Genomic DNA, 17,883 nt, shown 5'->3' on the forward strand with positions numbered 1-17,883 from the left:
GAGCAAACATTAATAATATCAATCAATCAAATGTATTTATGTAGCCCTTCGTACATCAGCTGATGTCTCAAAGTGCTGTACAGAAACCCAGCCTGAAACCCCAAACAGCAAGCAATGCAGGTGTAGAAGCACGGTGGCTAGGAAAAACTCCCTAGAAAGGCCAGAACCTAGGAAGAAACCTAGAGAGGAACCAGGCTCTGAGAGGTGGCCAGTCCTCTTCTGGCTGTGCCGGGTGGAGATTATAACAGAACATGGCCAAGATGTTCAAATGTTCATAGATGACCAGCAGGGTCAGATAATAATAATCACAGTGGTTGTCGAGGGTGCAACAGATCAGCACCTCAGGAGTAAATGTCAGTTGGCTTTTCATAGCCGATCATTCAGAGTTAGAGACAGCAGGTCCGGTAGAGTGAGAGAGTTGAAAACAGCAGGTTTGGGACAGGTAGCACATCCGGTGAACAGGTCAGAGTTCCATAGCCGCAGGCAGAACAGTTGAAACTGGAGCAGCAGCACGGCCAGGTGGACTGGAGACAGCAAGGAGACATCAGGCCAGATAGTCCTGAGGCATGGTTCCAGGGCTCTGGTCCTCAGGGAGGGGAGGGAGAGAGAATTAGAGGGAGCTTAAATTCATACAGGATACTGGATAAGACAGGAAAATTACACCAGATATAACAGATTGACCCTAGCCCCACGACACATAAACTATTGTAGCATAGATACTGGAGGATGAGACAGGCGGGGTCGGGAGACGCTGTGGCCCTGTCCGATATCCCCAGACAGGGCCAACCTGTGCCGAAGCACAGCCCCCACACCACAAGAGGAATATCTTCAACCCCCAACTTACTACCCTGAGACAAGGCTGAGTATAGCCCACGAAGATCTCCCCCACGGCACAAACCCGAGGGGGCGCCAACCTCAACAAGAAGATCACATCAGTGACTCAACCTACTCAAGTGACACACCCCTCCTAGGGACGGCATGGAAGAGCACCAGTAAGCCAGTGACTCAGGCCCTGTAATAGGGTTAGAGGCAGAGAAACCCAGTGGAGAGAGGGAAACCAGCCAGGCAGAGACAGCAAGGGCGGTTCATCGCTCCAGTGCCTTTACGTTCACCTTCGCACCCCTGGGCCAGACTACATTCAATCATAGGACCTACTGAAGAGATGAGTCTTCAATAAAGACTTAAAGGTCGAGACCGAGTCTGGATTTCTCACATGGATAGGCAGACCGTTCCATAAAAATGGAGCTCTATAGGAGAAAGCCATGGAGAAATTCTAGGGACAGTAAGGAGGCCTGCGTCTTGTGACCGTAGCGTACGTGTAGGTATGTATGGCAGGACCAAATCGGAAAGATAGGTAGGAGCAAGCCCATGTAATGAGTTGTAGGTTAGCAGTAAAACCTTGACATCAGCCCTTGCCTTGACAGGAAGCCAGTGTAGGGAGGCTAGCACTGGAGTAATATGATCACATTTTGGGGTTCTAGTCAGGATTCTAGCCACCGTATTTAGCACTAACTGAAGTTTATTTAGTGCTTTATCCGGGTAGCCGGAAAGTAGAGCATTGCAGTAGTCTAGTTTAGAAGGGACAAAAGCATTGATAAGCTTTTATGCATCATTTTGATCTAAAAAAAATCTAAAAAATTGGGGAGTTGATCTCAAATTGATCTCAAAAATGAGATTTTTGCAATGTTACGTAGATGGAAAAAACCTGTCCTTGAAACATTCTTGATATGTTCTTCAAAAGAGAGATCAGGGTCCAGAGTAACGCCGGGGTCCTTCACAGTTTTATTTGAGACGACTTTATAACCATCAAGATTAATTGTCAGGACCAACGGAAGATCTCTTTGTTTCTTGGGACCTAGAACTAGCATCTCTGTTTTGTCAGAGTTTTAAAGTAAAACATTTGCAGCCATCCACTTCCTTATGTCTGAAACACATTCTTCCAGGGAGGGCAATTTTGGGGCTTCACCATGTTTCATTGAAATGTACAGCTGTGTGTCGTCCGCATAGCAGTGAAAGTTAACATTATGTTTCCGAATGACATCACCAAGAGGTAGAATATTTAGTGAAAACAATAGTGGTCCTAAAACGGAACCTTGAGGAACACCGAATCTTACAATTGATTTGTCAGAAGACAAACCATCCACAGAGACAAACTGATATCTTTCCGACAGATAAGATCTAAACCAGGCCAGAACTATATAAACCAGGCCAGAACTATCTAAACCAGGCCAGAACTTGTCCGTGTAGACCAATTAGGGTTTCCAATCTCTCCAAAAGAATGTGGTGATCGATGATGTCATAAGCAGCACTAAGGACTAGGAGCACGAGGACAGATGCAGAGCCCCGGTCTGCATGTTAATCTCTCCTGGCTCAAAGTGGAGGAGAGATTGGCTTCGTCACTACTTGTATTTGTGAGAGGTATTGACATGTTGAAAGCACCGAGCTGTCTGTTTAAATGACTACCACACAGCTCAGACACCCCATGCATACCCCACAAGACATGCCACCAGAGGTCCCTTCACAGTCCTCAAGTCCAGAACAGACTATGGGAGGCACACAGTACTACATAGAGCCATGACTACATGGAACTTTATTCCACATCATATTTAAAAAACAGATGAAAATACACCTTATGGAACAGCGGGGACTGTGAAGAGACACAAACATAGGCTAAGACACACACACGATAACATACCCACTATACACACACATACACATGGATTTTGTGTTGTAGATATGTGGTAGTGGAGTAAGGGCCTGAGGGCACTCACCTAATGTTTTATGAAAAATGTTATGAATGTATTGCTGTATAATTGTATAACTGCCTTCATTTAACTGGATCCCAGGACGAGTAGCTGCTGCCTTGACAGGAACTAATGGTTATCCATAATAAACCCCAGGAAGAGTAGCTGCTGCCTTGACAGGAACTAATGGTTATCCATAATAAACCCCAGGAAGAGTAGCTGCTGCCTTGACAGGAACTAATGGGGATCCATAATAAACCCCAGTAAGAGTAGCTGCTGCCTTGGCAGGAACTAATGGGGATCCATAATAAACCCCAGGAAGAGTAGCTGGCTGCCTTGGCAGGAACTAATGGGGATCCATAATAAACCCCAGGAAGAGTAGCTGCTGCCTTGGCAGGAACTAATGGGGATCCATAATAAACCCCAGGAAGAGTAGCTGGCTGCCTTGGTAGGAACAAATGGGGATCCATAATAAACCCCAGGAAGAGTAGCTGGCTGCCTTGATAGGAACTAATGGGGATCCATAATAAACCCCAGGAAGAGTAGCTGGCTGCCTTGGTAGGAACAAATGGGGATCCATAATAAACCCCAGGAAGAGTAGCTGCTGCCTTGGCAGGAACAAATGGGGATCCATAATAAACCCCAGGAAGAGTAGCTGGCTGCCTTGGTAGGAACTAATGGGGATCCATAATAAACCCCAGGAAGAGTAGCTGCTGCCTTGGTAGGAATTAATGGGGATCCATAATAAACCTCAGGAAGAGTAGCTGCTGCCTTGGCAGGAACTAATGGGGATCCATAATAAACCCCAGAAAGAGTAGCTGCTGCCTTGGCAGGAACTAATGGGGATCCATAACAAACCCCAGGAAGAGTAGCTGGCTGCCTTGGCAGGAACTAATGGGGATCCATAATAAACCCCAGGAAGAGTAGCTGCTGCCTTGGCAGGAACTAATGGGGATCCATAATAAATACAAATGCAGTTGTGTCAAGTTGGCTGGATGCCCTTTGGGTGGTGGACCGTTCGTCATAAACACAGGAAACTATTGAGTGTGAAAAACCCAGCAGCGTTTCAGTTCTTGACACAAACTGGTGCGCATGGCATATACTAACATACCCCGTTCAAAGGCTATTAAATCTTTTGTCTTGCTCGTTCACCACAAATCCTTCTTTAACCTGTCTCCTCCCCTTCACCTACACTGATTGGAGTGGATTTAGTGACATTCCCTCTGTCTGTGTTCCAGAGTTAAGGAGTAGTGTCTGTGGTAACATTCTGTCTGTGTCTGTGTTCCAGAGTTAAGGAGTAGTGTCTGTGGTAACATTCTGTCTGTGTTCCAGAGTTAAGGAGTAGTGTCTGTGGTAACATTATGTCTGTGTTCCAGAGTTAAGGAGTAGTGTCTGTGGTAACATTCTGTCTGTGTTCCAGAGTTAAGGAGTAGTGTCTGTGGTAACATTCTGTCTGTGTCTGTGTTCCAGAGTTAAGGAGTAGTGTCTGTGGTAACATTCTGTCTGTGTTCCAGAGTTAAGGAGTAGTGTCTGTGGTAACATTCTGTCTGTGTTCCAGAGTTAAGGAGTAGTGTCTGTGGTAACATTCTGTCTGTGCTCCAGAGTTAAGGAGTAGTGTCTGTGGTAACATTCCCTCTGTCCTGTGTTCCAGAGTTAAGGAGTAGTGTCTTTGGTAACATTCTGTCTGTGTTCCAGAGTTAAGGAGTAGTTTCTGTGGTAACATTCTGTCTGTGTTCCAGAGTTAAGGAGTAGTGTCTGTGGTAACATTCTGTCTGTGTTCCAGAGTTAAGGAGTAGTGTCTGTGGTAACATTCTGTCTGTGTTCCAGAGTTAAGGAGTAGTGTCTGTGGTAACATTCCCTCTGTCCTGTGTTCCAGAGTTAAGGAGTAGTGTCTTTGGTAACATTCTGTCTGTGTTCCAGAGTTAAGGAGTAGTGTCTGTGGTAACATTCTGTCTGTGTTCCAGAGTTAAGGAGTAGTGTCTGTGGTAACATTCTGTCTGTGTCTGTGTTCCAGAGTTAAGGAGTAGTGTCTGTGGTAACATTCTGTCTGTGTTCCAGAGTTAAGGAGTAGTGTCTGTGGTAACATTCTGTCTGTGTCTGTGTTCCAGAGTTAAGGAGTAGTGTCTGTGGTAACATTCTGTCTGTGTTCCAGAGTTAAGGAGTAGTGTCTGTGGTAACATTCTGTCTGTGTTCCAGAGTTAAGGAGTAGTGTCTGTGGTAACATTCTGTCTGTGCTCCAGAGTTAAGGAGTAGTGTCTGTGGTAACATTCCCTCTGTCCTGTGTTCCAGAGTTAAGGAGTAGTGTCTTTGGTAACATTCTGTCTGTGTTCCAGAGTTAAGGAGTAGTTTCTGTGGTAACATTCTGTCTGTGTTCCAGAGTTAAGGAGTAGTGTCTGTGGTAACATTCTGTCTGTGTTCCAGAGTTAAGGAGTAGTGTCTGTGGTAACATTCTGTCTGTGTTCCAGAGTTAAGGAGTAGTGTCTGTGGTAACATTCTGTCTGTGTCTGTGTTCCAGAGTTAAGGAGTAGTGTCTGTGGTAACATTCTGTCTGTGTTCCAGAGTTAAGGAGTAGTGTCTGTGGTAACATTCTGTCTGTGTCTGTGTTCCAGAGTTAAGGAGTAGTGTCTGTGGTAACATTCTGTCTGTGTTCCAGAGTTAAGGAGTAGTGTCTGTGGTAACATTCTGTCTGTGTTCCAGAGTTAAGGAGTAGTGTCTGTGGTAACATTCTGTCTGTGCTCCAGAGTTAAGGAGTAGTGTCTGTGGTAACATTCCCTCTGTCCTGTGTTCCAGAGTTAAGGAGTAGTGTCTTTGGTAACATTCTGTCTGTGTTCCAGAGTTAAGGAGTAGTTTCTGTGGTAACATTCTGTCTGTGTTCCAGAGTTAAGGAGTAGTGTCTGTGGTAACATTCTGTCTGTGTTCCAGAGTTAAGGAGTAGTGTCTGTGGTAACATTCTGTCTGTGTTCCAGAGTTAAGGAGTAGTGTCTGTGGTAACATTCCCTCTGTCCTGTGTTCCAGAGTTAAGGAGTAGTGTCTTTGGTAACATTCTGTCTGTGTTCCAGAGTTAAGGAGTAGTGTCTGTGGTAACATTCTGTCTGTGTTCCAGAGTTAAGGAGTAGTGTCTGTGGTAACATTCTGTCTGTGTCTGTGTTCCAGAGTTAAGGAGTAGTGTCTGTGGTAACATTCTGTCTGTGTTCCAGAGTTAAGGAGTAGTGTCTGTGGTAACATTCTGTCTGTGTCTGTGTTCCAGAGTTAAGGAGTAGTGTCTGTGGTAACATTCTGTCTGTGTTCCAGAGTTAAGGAGTAGTGTCTGTGGTAACATTCTGTCTGTGTTCCAGAGTTAAGGAGTAGTGTCTGTGGTAACATTCTGTCTGTGCTCCAGAGTTAAGGAGTAGTGTCTGTGGTAACATTCCCTCTGTCCTGTGTTCCAGAGTTAAGGAGTAGTGTCTTTGGTAACATTCTGTCTGTGTTCCAGAGTTAAGGAGTAGTTTCTGTGGTAACATTCTGTCTGTGTTCCAGAGTTAAGGAGTAGTGTCTGTGGTAACATTCTGTCTGTGTTCCAGAGTTAAGGAGTAGTGTCTGTGGTAACATTCTGTCTGTGTTCCAGAGTTAAGGAGTAGTGTCTGTGGTAACATTCTGTCTGTGTCTGTGTTCCAGAGTTAAGGAGTAGTGTCTGTGGTAACATTCTGTCTGTGTTCCAGAGTTAAGGAGTAGTGTCTGTGGTAACATTCTGTCTGTGTCTGTGTTCCAGAGTTAAGGAGTAGTGTCTGTGGTAACATTCTGTCTGTGTTCCAGAGTTAAGGAGTAGTGTCTGTGGTAACATTCTGTCTGTGTTCCAGAGTTAAGGAGTAGTGTCTGTGGTAACATTCTGTCTGTGCTCCAGAGTTAAGGAGTAGTGTCTGTGGTAACATTCCCTCTGTCCTGTGTTCCAGAGTTAAGGAGTAGTGTCTTTGGTAACATTCTGTCTGTGTTCCAGAGTTAAGGAGTAGTTTCTGTGGTAACATTCTGTCTGTGTTCCAGAGTTAAGGAGTAGTGTCTGTGGTAACATTCTGTCTGTGTTCCAGAGTTAAGGAGTAGTGTCTGTGGTAACATTCTGTCTGTGTTCCAGAGTTAAGGAGTAGTGTCTGTGGTAACATTCCCTCTGTCCTGTGTTCCAGAGTTAAGGAGTAGTGTCTTTGGTAACATTCTGTCTGTGTTCCAGAGTTAAGGAGTAGTGTCTGTGGTAACATTCTGTCTGTGTTCCAGAGTTAAGGAGTAGTGTCTGTGGTAACATTCTGTCTGTGTCTGTGTTCCAGAGTTAAGGAGTAGTGTCTGTGGTAACATTCTGTCTGTGTTCCAGAGTTAAGGAGTAGTGTCTGTGGTAACATTCTGTCTGTGTCTGTGTTCCAGAGTTAAGGAGTAGTGTCTGTGGTAACATTCTGTCTGTGTTCCAGAGTTAAGGAGTAGTGTCTGTGGTAACATTCTGTCTGTGTTCCAGAGTTAAGGAGTAGTGTCTGTGGTAACATTCTGTCTGTGCTCCAGAGTTAAGGAGTAGTGTCTGTGGTAACATTCCCTCTGTCCTGTGTTCCAGAGTTAAGGAGTAGTGTCTTTGGTAACATTCTGTCTGTGTTCCAGAGTTAAGGAGTAGTTTCTGTGGTAACATTCTGTCTGTGTTCCAGAGTTAAGGAGTAGTGTCTGTGGTAACATTCTGTCTGTGTTCCAGAGTTAAGGAGTAGTGTCTGTGGTAACATTCTGTCTGTGTTCCAGAGTTAAGGAGTAGTGTCTGTGGTAACATTCCCTCTGTCCTGTGTTCCAGAGTTAAGGAGTAGTGTCTTTGGTAACATTCTGTCTGTGTTCCAGAGTTAAGGAGTAGTGTCTGTGGTAACATTCTGTCTGTGTTCCAGAGTTAAGGAGTAGTGTCTGTGGTAACATTCTGTCTGTGTCTGTGTTCCAGAGTTAAGGAGTAGTGTCTGTGGTAACATTCTGTCTGTGTTCCAGAGTTAAGGAGTAGTGTCTGTGGTAACATTCTGTCTGTGTTCCAGAGTTAAGGAGTAGTGTCTGTGGTAACATTCTGTCTGTGCTCCAGAGTTAAGGAGTAGTGTCTGTGGTAACATTCCCTCTGTCCTGTGTTCCAGAGTTAAGGAGTAGTGTCTTTGGTAACATTCTGTCTGTGTTCCAGAGTTAAGGAGTAGTTTCTGTGGTAACATTCTGTCTGTGTTCCAGAGTTAAGGAGTAGTGTCTGTGGTAACATTCTGTCTGTGTTCCAGAGTTAAGGAGTAGTGTCTGTGGTAACATTCTGTCTGTGTTCCAGAGTTAAGGAGTAGTGTCTGTGGTAACATTCCCTCTGTCCTGTGTTCCAGAGTTAAGGAGTAGTGTCTTTGGTAACATTCTGTCTGTGTTCCAGAGTTAAGGAGTAGTGTCTGTGGTAACATTCTGTCTGTGTTCCAGAGTTAAGGAGTAGTGTCTGTGGTAACATTCTGTCTGTGTCTGTGTTCCAGAGTTAAGGAGTAGTGTCTGTGGTAACATTCTGTCTGTGTTCCAGAGTTAAGGAGTAGTGTCTGTGGTAACATTCTGTCTGTGTTCCAGAGTTAAGGAGTAGTGTCTGTGGTAACATTCTGTCTGTGCTCCAGAGTTAAGGAGTAGTGTCTGTGGTAACATTCCCTCTGTCCTGTGTTCCAGAGTTAAGGAGTAGTGTCTTTGGTAACATTCTGTCTGTGTTCCAGAGTTAAGGAGTAGTTTCTGTGGTAACATTCTGTCTGTGTTCCAGAGTTAAGGAGTAGTGTCTGTGGTAACATTCTGTCTGTGTTCCAGAGTTAAGGAGTAGTGTCTGTGGTAACATTCTGTCTGTGTTCCAGAGTTAAGGAGTAGTGTCTGTGGTAACATTCCCTCTGTCCTGTGTTCCAGAGTTAAGGAGTAGTGTCTTTGGTAACATTCTGTCTGTGTTCCAGAGTTAAGGAGTAGTTTCTGTGGTAACATTCTGTCTGTGTTCCAGAGTTAAGGTGTAGTGTCTGTGGTAACATTCTGTCTGTGTTCCAGAGTTAAGGAGTAGTGTCTGTGGTAACATTCTGTCCTGTGTTCCAGAGTTAAGGAGTAGTGTCTGTGGTAACATTCTGTCTGTGTTCCAGAGTTAAGGAGTAGTGTCTGTGGTAACATTCTGTCCTGTGTTCCAGAGTTAAGGAGTAGTGTCTGTGGTAACATTCTGTCTGTGTTCCAGAGTTAAGGAGTAGTGTCTGTGGTAACATTCTGTCTGTGTTCCAGAGTTAAGGAGTAGTGTCTGTGGGAACATTCTGTCTCTGTTCCAGAGTTAAGGAATAGTGTCTGTGGTAACATTCCCTCTGTCCTGTGTTCCAGAGTTAAGGAGTAGTGTCTGTGGTAACATTCTGTCTGTGTTCCAGAGTTAAGGAGCAGTGTCTGTGGTAACATTCTGTCTGTGTACCAGAGTTAAGTAGTAGTGTCTGTGGTAACATTCTGTCTGTGTACCAGAGTTAAGGAGTAGTGTCTGTGGTAACATTCCCTCTGTGTTTCAGAGTTAAGGAGCAGTGTCTGTGGTAACATTCTGTCTGTGTACCAGAGTTAAGGAGCAGTGTCTGTGGTAACATTCTGTCTGTGTTCCAGAGTTAAGGAGTAGTGTCTGTGGTAACATTCCCTCTGTCCTGTGTTCCAGAGTTAAGGAGTAGTGTCTGTGGTAACATTCTGTCTGTGTCTGTGTTCCAGAGTTAAGGAGTAGTGTCTGTGGTAACATTCTGTCCTGTGTTCCAGAGTTAAGGAGTAGTGTCTGTGGTAACATTCCCTCTGTCCTGTGTTCCAGAGTTAAGGAGCAGCGCCTGTGGGAACCCAGGTGTTCCACCTAAAGGCATCCTAAACGGAACACGGTTCAACATCGGGAACACGATCCACTACAGGTGTGTGACGGGCTACGTGTTGGACGGTCACTCCCTCCTTACCTGTGTCCTCAACACAGGCAATATGGCCGTCTGGGACTTCCCTGTCCCCATCTGCAGAGGTGAGACTGGCTTTAATAACATGGGGCTTGTCCCCAATGGCACCCTATTCCCTACATAGTGAAATACTTGTAACTACAGCCCTATAGGCCCGGGTCTTAAGTAGGGCACTATATAGGGAATAAGGTTCAATTTGGGACTCAAAACATGATTCCTTCTTATTGACACAGTGGGATTGGCCCACGGGCTTTTATTTCTTTCTCGATTGGCTCTTGAATCAAGTCTAATCTAGTTTTCGATTTGTCTTGTTTGACGTTGTGGCGACGAACCAGGATGAAATTCCCAGCACACTATTGAATCTTGGTTGTTCCACAGAAAATATAATGTTCTCTAATACTGTCACTGTACTCCGGGTCGCTTTGCAATCTGACTTCCTGTTTATCTGTAAAGAGCCACAGGCCTTTGATCCTTCGCGGTTCTGAATTGACTTTGGTTGGAATTCTATCGTAGAAGAACGTAATGTGTTTTGTCTCCGGGTATTTACCCAGACTATATCTGAGGTGACTACCACGTCGTGACTGGCACCAGCAGTGGTGTAAAGTACTTAAGTAAAACAAATACTTTAAAGTGGTGGTGTAAAGTACTTAAGTAAAACAAATACTTTAAAGTACTACTTAAGTAGTTTTATGAGGTATTTGTACTTTTACTTTCCAAATTTATATTTTTGGCAACTTTTACTTTTACTTCACTACATTCCTAAAGAAAATAACGTTTTTTTTTTTGACTCCTTACATTTTCCCCTGACACCCAAAAGTACTTGTTACATTTTGACAGGAAAATGGTCCAATTTTACACACTTATCAAGAGAACATCCCTGGTCCATCCCTACTGCCTCTGATCTGGCAGACTCACTAAACACAAATGCTGGAGTGCTCCCCTGGCTATCTGTCAATAAAAAAAAATTGAACATTGTACCGTCTGGTTTGCTTAATATAAAGGAATTTGAAATTATGTATACTTTTACATTTGATACTTAAGTATATATTTAGCAATTCCATTTTACTTTTGATAAAATAAACCAAATTATTTTAGACTTTTATTCAAGTAGTATTTTACTGGGTGACTTCCACTTTTACTTGAGTCATTTTCTATTAAGGTATCTTTACTTTTACTCAAGTCGGACAATCAAATACTTTTTCCAACCAGTATGAGTATGTCCCAAGTGCATCCCAAATGGACACTCTATTCCCTATTGAAGTGCACTACTTTTCACCAGGGCCCATAGGATCGAAAGTAGTGGCCTATTCAGGGAATACGGTGCCCTTTGGGACACGTTCACTACCCCACGCACTTAAAGATGCAGGTTATACGGGGTGGCTACAGGGACAGATTGAAATAGTCATCATAGACACTCATTTATGACATCATAGACACTCATTTATGACATCATAGATACTCATTTATGACATCATAGATACTCATTTATGACATCATAGATACTCATTTATGACATCATAGATACTCATTTATGACATCATAGACACTCATTTATGACATCATAGATACTCATTTATGACATCATAGATACTCATTTATGACATCATAGATACTAATTTATTTATGGGGGGGGGGGGGGGGGATGACATTTCTCCACATAGAAAGGTTCACCTATCTATCCCGTCAACGAATAGTTCAAGATCTGACTTGTTATCTCGATCAGTCCACAAGTATACAGTGGTAGCCTCATGATGATACGATAGACAGCAGTTCACTGCAGGAGACATTACTGCATTGACTCTCCTAACTCATGACCTTATCAACCACTTATTCTGCACTAACATATTATAAACAACATACTAGGTCCTATGATATTTACTGACCCAATTCCCTTTCACTCTATTTCACCAACTAATAGTATTGCATCTATCTTCTTTGGAGCCTGTGAGTAGTTGCCATTAGTTTCCCACAGTGTTGGTTCAGTGTGCTGCTGTCTAACCAACCCTAGGACCCCAGACTCAGACCACATATGTTGTCTCTCTCTTAGAGGGAAAGCCAAATCAAGCTCCTCTTTAATGATAATCTGTTGCCCCAGAGGAATGCCAAAGAAAACATAACCACCAAACCACTGTGCAATCTGACTGCACTGAGAGAAGGAGATGAGGAATCAAGAGTAGAGGAGAGGAGAAAATAGGAGAGGAGGAGAAGAGAGGAGAGAAGAAGATAGGAGAAGAGAGGAGGGAGGAGAAGATATGAAAGGAGGAGAAGAGAGGAGAGGAGGAGAAAGAGATGAGGAGAGGAGAAGATTGGAAAGGAGGAGAAGAGAGGAGGGGAGAGGAGGAGGGAGGAGAAGAGAGGAGAAGTGAGGAGAGGAGGAGAAGAAGAAGAGAGGAGAAGTGAGGAGACGAGGAGAAGAAGAGAGGAGAGGAGAAGAAGAGAGGAGAGGAGAAGAAGAAGAGAAGAGAGGCGGAGGAGAAGAAGAGAGGAGAAGTGAGGAGATGAGGAGAAGAAGAGAGGAGAGGAGAAGAAGAGAGGAGAGGAGAAGAAGAGAGGAGAGGAGAAGAAGAAGAGAGGAGATTAGGAGGAGAAGAGAGGAGAGGAGTAGAGGAGGAGAATAAGAGAGGAGAGGAGGAGAGGAGGAGAAGAAGAAGAGAGGAGAGGAATAGAGGAGGAAAAGAAGAGAGGTGTGGAGGAGAAGAAGAAGAGAGCAGAGGAGTAGAGGAGGAGAAGAAGAGAGGAGAGGATTAGAGGAGGAGAAGAGAGGAGAGGAGTAGAGGAGGAGAAGACGAGACGAGAAGTGAGGAGAGGAGGAGAAGAAGAGAGGAGAGGAGGAGAAGCAGAAGAGAGGAGAGGAGTAGAGGAGGAGAAGAAGAGAGGAGAGGAGTAGAGGAGGAGAAGAGAGGAGAGGAGTAGAAGAGGAGAAGAGAGGAGAGGAGTAGAGGAGGAGAAGAAGAGATGAGAAGTGAGGAGAGGAGAAGAAGAAGAGAGGAGAGGAGTAGAGGAGGAGAAGAGAGGAGAGGAGTAGAGGAGAAGAAGAAAGGAGAAGTGAGGAGAGGAGGAAAAGAAGAGAGGAGAGGAGGAGAAGAAGAGAGGAGAGGAGTAGAGGAGGAGAAGAAGAGAGGAGATGAGTAGAGGAGGAGAAGAGAGGAGAGGAGTAGAGGAGGAGAAGAGAGGAGAGGAGTAGAGGAGGAGAAGAGAGGAGAGGAGTAGAAGAGGAGAAGAGAGGAGAGGAGTAGAGGAGGAGAAGAGAGGAGAGGAGTAGAGGAGGAGAAGAAGAGAGGAGATGAGTAGAGGAGGAGAAGAGAGGAGAGGAGTAGAGGAGGAGAAGAGAGGAGAGGAGTAGAGGAGAAGAAGAAGAGAGGAGAGGAGTAGAAGAGGAGAAGAGAGGAGAGGAATAGAGGAGGAGAAGAGAGGAGAGGAGTAGAGGAGGAGAAGAGAGGAGAGGAGTAGAGGAGAAGAAGAAGAGAGGAGAGGAGTAGAGGAGGAGAAGAGAGGAGAGGAGTAGAGGAGGAGAAGAGAGGAGAGGAGTAGAGGAGAAGAAGAAGAGAGGAGAGGAGTAGAGGAGGAGAAGAGAGGAGAGGAGTAGAGGAGGAGAAGAAGAGAGGAGAGGAGTAGAGGAGGAGAAGAGAGGAGAGGAGTAGAAGAGGAGAAGAGAGGAGAGGAGTAGAGGAGGAGAAGAGAGGAGAGGAGTAGAGGAGGAGAAGAGAGGAGAGGAGTAGAGGAGGAGAAGAGAGGAGAGGAGTAGAGGAGGAGAAGAGAGGAGAGGAGTAGAGGAGGAGAAGAGAGGAGAGGAGTAGAGGAGGAGAAGAGAGGAGAGGAGTAGAGGAGGAGAAGAGAGGAGAGGAGTAGAGGAGGAGAAGAGAGGAGAGGAGTAGAGGAGAAGAAGAGAGGAGAGGAGTAGAGGAGGAGAAGAGAGGAGAGGAGTAGAGGAGAAGAAGAAGAGAGGAGAGGAGTAGAAGAGGAGAAGAGAGGAGAGGAGTAGAGGAGGAGAAGAGAGGAGAGGAGTAGAAGAGGAGAAGAGAGGAGAGGAGTAGAGGAGGAGAAGAGAGGAGAGGAGTAGAGGAGGAGAAGAGGGAGAATCACTGCTGCCACTGACAGGCTGTTCACGGCGTTGGAGCCTGAAATGCTTTTTAAATGGTAAATTGGTGCAACAGATGCTGGTGAATTGACAGCTTAGAAGTGGTAAAAAGCTGCAGATTGAGGGTTGAGGAGTTGTCTGAGACATAGTCTTGGAGCCCAAATGCCATCCTATTCAGTATATAGGGGACCCATAGGGCTCTGGTCAAAAGTAGTGCACTATATAGTGAACAGGGTGCCATTTAGGGTGTACTGTACATAGAGCGTTATCTTCTCACACTAGCCGCAGCACATTCCTTTCAGGTCAACGCGGTGCGGACAGTGCTGCTTTGGACAATCATCTCCTCCTCCTCCTCCTCCTCCTCCTCTCCTCATGTCCTATTCCTCCTCATATTCTCTCCTCTCCTATCCTCTCTTCTCCTATCCTCTCCTCCTTTCCTCCTATCCTCTCCTCCTTTCCTCCTGTCCTCTCCTCCTGTCCTCCTTTCCTCCTCTCGTACTGTCTTCCTCTCCTCTCCTCTCCTATCCTCTCCTCTCATATCCTCTCCTCCTTTCCTCCTGTCCTCTCCTCCTGTCCTCCTTTCCTCCTCTTGTACTGTCTTCCTCTCCTCTCCTCTCCTCTCCTCTCCTCTCGTCATAGAGTGGTGTTCTGTCTGTGGATTCTCTGAATAGCCAGATATTTCTTTGATCTTACTTCTTCTGAGAATCTGCCCATTCCCTCTTGATGTCTGACTGCTTCCAACACCACACTACGCCTACTCCATCCCTTCACCCATCTCCTTGTCCCTGTTTCCTCTCTTCCTCTACAGTGTCCATTCACCCCTTCTCCTCCCTGTTCTCCTCCCTCCCTTCACCCCTCTCCTCCTCTCCTCCGTCCCTTTTCCCCTCTCCTCCCTGTTCTCCTCCCTGTTCTCCTCCCTGTTCTCCTCCCTCCTTTCACCCCTTTCATCCCCGTTCTCCTATCCTCCTCTCCTCCGTTCCTTCTCCTCTCCTCCATCCCTTTTCCCCTCTCCCCCCTGTTCTCCTCCCCGTTCTCTTCTCCTCCTCTCCTCTGTCCCTTATCCTCTCTCCTCCCTGTTCTCTTCTCCTCCATCCCTTCTCCTCCCTTCTCCTCCTCTCCTCTGTCCCTTTTCCCCTCTCCTCCCTGTTCTCCTCCCTCCCTTCACCCCTCTCGCCCCCGTTCTCCTATCCTCCTCTCCTCCGTTCCTTCTCCTCCTCTCCTCCCTGTTCTCCTCCTCTCCTCTGTCCCCTCTCCTCTGTCCATTCTCCTCCTCTCCTCCCTGTGCTCCTCCTCTCTTCTGTCCCCTCTCCTCTGTCCCTTCTCCTCCTCTCCTCCCTGTTCTCCTCCTCTCCTCTGTCCCTTCTCCTCCTCTCCTCCCCTCCACGGAGGGCACTTCTCCAATACATACTCCAGTTTGTACATATTCTGAAGCATACATCGACGCTGCAACGAAAAGTATGTACCGAATTACGAGAAAAAAATTCCGCAACATTTCTTGAAATCAGTTATCTGAGCTGAAGTGAGAGGAAATACACTCTGACTTCGGGAATGAAATGTTGACTATTCACATCTCATATGTTGCCTGACAGAGGGAAACTCGAAGTCAATTTTAAATGAACCATTGTTTTATCACCAGTTAACTGAAGAGGTTCTAACAAACTTTATGCACCGTAGTGAACGTCTGTCAGGAGCTCTAACGGGGCAGTCCCGTTAAATCTCTTAAAAATGTACATCTACCTTGGATAATATTATATTTTAGGTCTTAACTAGCTTTAGGTTTAACTAGCTGGCTAGATAGATTGTTACAATCCACATATAGCTAGCTATCTTTGTGTATATCTTGTTTCAGCAGCGTGTGGTAATACAGTAGGGGGAGGAGCAGTGTGAGGTAATACAGTAGAGGGAGGTGCAGCGTGAGGTAATACAGTAGGGGGAGGTGCAGCGTGAGGTAATACAGTAGGGGGAGGAGCAGTTTGAGGTAATACAGTAGGGGGAGGTGCAGCGTGAGGTAATACAGTAGGGGGAGGTGCAGCGTGAGGTAATACAGTAGGGGGAGGTGCAGCGTGAGGTAATACAGTAGGGGGAGGTGCAGTGTGAGGTAATACAGTAGGTGGAGGTGCAGTGTGAGGTAATACAGTAGGGGGAGGTGCAGCGTGAGGTAATACAGTAGGGGGAGGTGCAGCGTGAGGTAATACAGTAGGGGGAGGTGCAGCGTGAGGTAATACAGTAGGGGGAGGAGCAGCGTGAGGTAATACAGTAGGGGGAGGAGCAGCGTGAGGTAATACAGTAGGGGGAGGAGCAGCGTGAGGTAATACAGTAGGGGGAGGAGCAGCGTAAGGTAATACAGTAGGGGGAGGTGCAGCGTGAGGTAATACAGTAGGGGGAGGTGCAGCGTGAGGTAATACAGTAGGGGGAGGAGCAGCGTGAGGTAATACAGTAGGGGGAGGAGCAGCGTGAGGTAATACAGTAGGGGGAGGAGCAGCGTAAGGTAATACAGTAGGGGGAGGTGCAGCGTGAGGTAATACAGTAGGGGGAGGTGCAGCGTGAGGTAATACAGTAGGGGGAGGAGCAGCGTGAGGTAATACAGTAGGGGGAGGAGCAGCGTGAGGTAATACAGTAGGGGGAGGAGCAGCGTGAGGTAATACAGTAGGGGAGGAGCAGCGTGAGGTAATACAGTAGGGGGAGGAGCAGCGTGAGGTAATACAGTAGGGGAGGAGCAGCGTGAGGTAATACAGTAGGGGGAGGAGCAGCGTGAGGTAATACAGTAGGGGGAGGAGGTGTTTCCCAGTCCTAGATTATAGATGTATGACTGTATAGTAGTGTTTCCCAGTCCTGGATTATAGATATATGACTGTATAGTAGTGTTTCCCAGTCCTGGATTATAGATATATGACTGTATAGTAGTGTTTCCCAGTCCTGGATTATAGATGTCTGACTGTATAGTAGTGTTTCCCAGTCCTGGATTATAGATGTCTGACTGTATAGTAGTGTTTCCCAGTCCTGGATTATAGATGTATGACTGTATAGTAGTGTTTCCCAGTCCTGGATTATAGATATATGACTGTATAGTAGTGTTTCCCAGTCCTGGATTATAGATGTATGACTGTATAGTAGTGTTTCCCAGTCCTGGATTATAGATGTCTGACTGTATAGTAGTGTTTCCCAGTCCTGGATTATAGATGTATGACTGTATAGTAGTGTTTCCCAGTCCTGGATTATAGATGTCTGACTGTATAGTAGTGTTTCCCAGTCCTGGATTATAGATGTATGACTGTATAGTAGTGTTTCCCAGTCCTGAATTATAGATGTATGACTGTATAGTAGTGTTTCCCAGTCCTGGATTATAGATGTATGACTGTATAGTATTGTTTCCCAGTCCCAGTCCTGGATTATAGATGTCTGACTGTATAGTAGTGTTTCCCAGTCCTGGATTATAGATGTATGACTGTATAGTATTGTTTCCCAGTCCCAGTCCTGGATTATAGATGTCTGACTGTATAGTAGTGTTTCCCAGTCCTGGATTATAGATGCATGACTGTATAGTAGTGTTTCCCAGTCCTGGATTATAGATGTATGACTGTATAGTAGTGTTTCCCAGTCCTGGATTATAGATGTCTGACTGTATAGTAGTGTTTCCCAGTCCTGGATTATAGATGTCTGACTGTATAGTAGTGTTTCCCAGTCCTGGATTATAGATGTCTGACTGTATAGTAGTGTTTCCCAGTCCTGGATTATAGATGTCTGACTGTATAGTAGTGTTTCCCAGTCCTGGATTATAGATGTATGACTTTATAGTAGTGTTTCCCAGTCCTGGATTATAGATGTATGACTGTATAGTAGTGTTTCCCAGTCCTGAATTATAGATGTATGACTTTATAGTAGTGTTTCCCAGTCCCAGTCCTGGATTATAGATGTCTGACTGTATAGTAGTGTTTCCCAGTCCTGGTCCTGGATTATAGATGTCTGACTGTATAGTAGTGTTTCCCAGTCCTGGATTATAGATATATGACTGTATAGTAGTGTTTCCCAGTCCTGGATTATAGATGTATGACTGTATAGTAGTGTTTCCCAGTCCTGGATTATAGATGTATGACTGTATAGTAGTGTTTCCCAGTCCTGGTCCTGGATTATAGATGTCTGACTGTAT

The 17,883-nt window shown here is 45.5% G+C and overlaps 1 protein-coding gene across 2 annotated transcripts in view; it reads left to right on the top strand.

Annotated features, from left to right (window-relative positions):
- Nucleotides 1–17,883, top strand: part of LOC110512917 (CUB and sushi domain-containing protein 3) — a 522,509-nt gene that overhangs the window by 97,323 nt on the left and 407,303 nt on the right. For both annotated transcript variants that reach the window (XM_090215889.1, XM_090215891.1), the window contains exon 4: nt 9,529–9,723. In XM_090215889.1, coding sequence (XP_090072015.1) covers nt 9,529–9,723 — 195 coding nt within the window. The remainder of the gene's footprint in view (nt 1–9,528; nt 9,724–17,883) is intronic.

The sequence above is a fragment of the Oncorhynchus mykiss genome, chromosome 2 (assembly GCF_057628025.1).
Source record: "Oncorhynchus mykiss isolate SJ-2025 chromosome 2, ASM5762802v1, whole genome shotgun sequence".
Taxonomy (NCBI): Eukaryota; Metazoa; Chordata; class Actinopteri; order Salmoniformes; family Salmonidae; genus Oncorhynchus; species Oncorhynchus mykiss.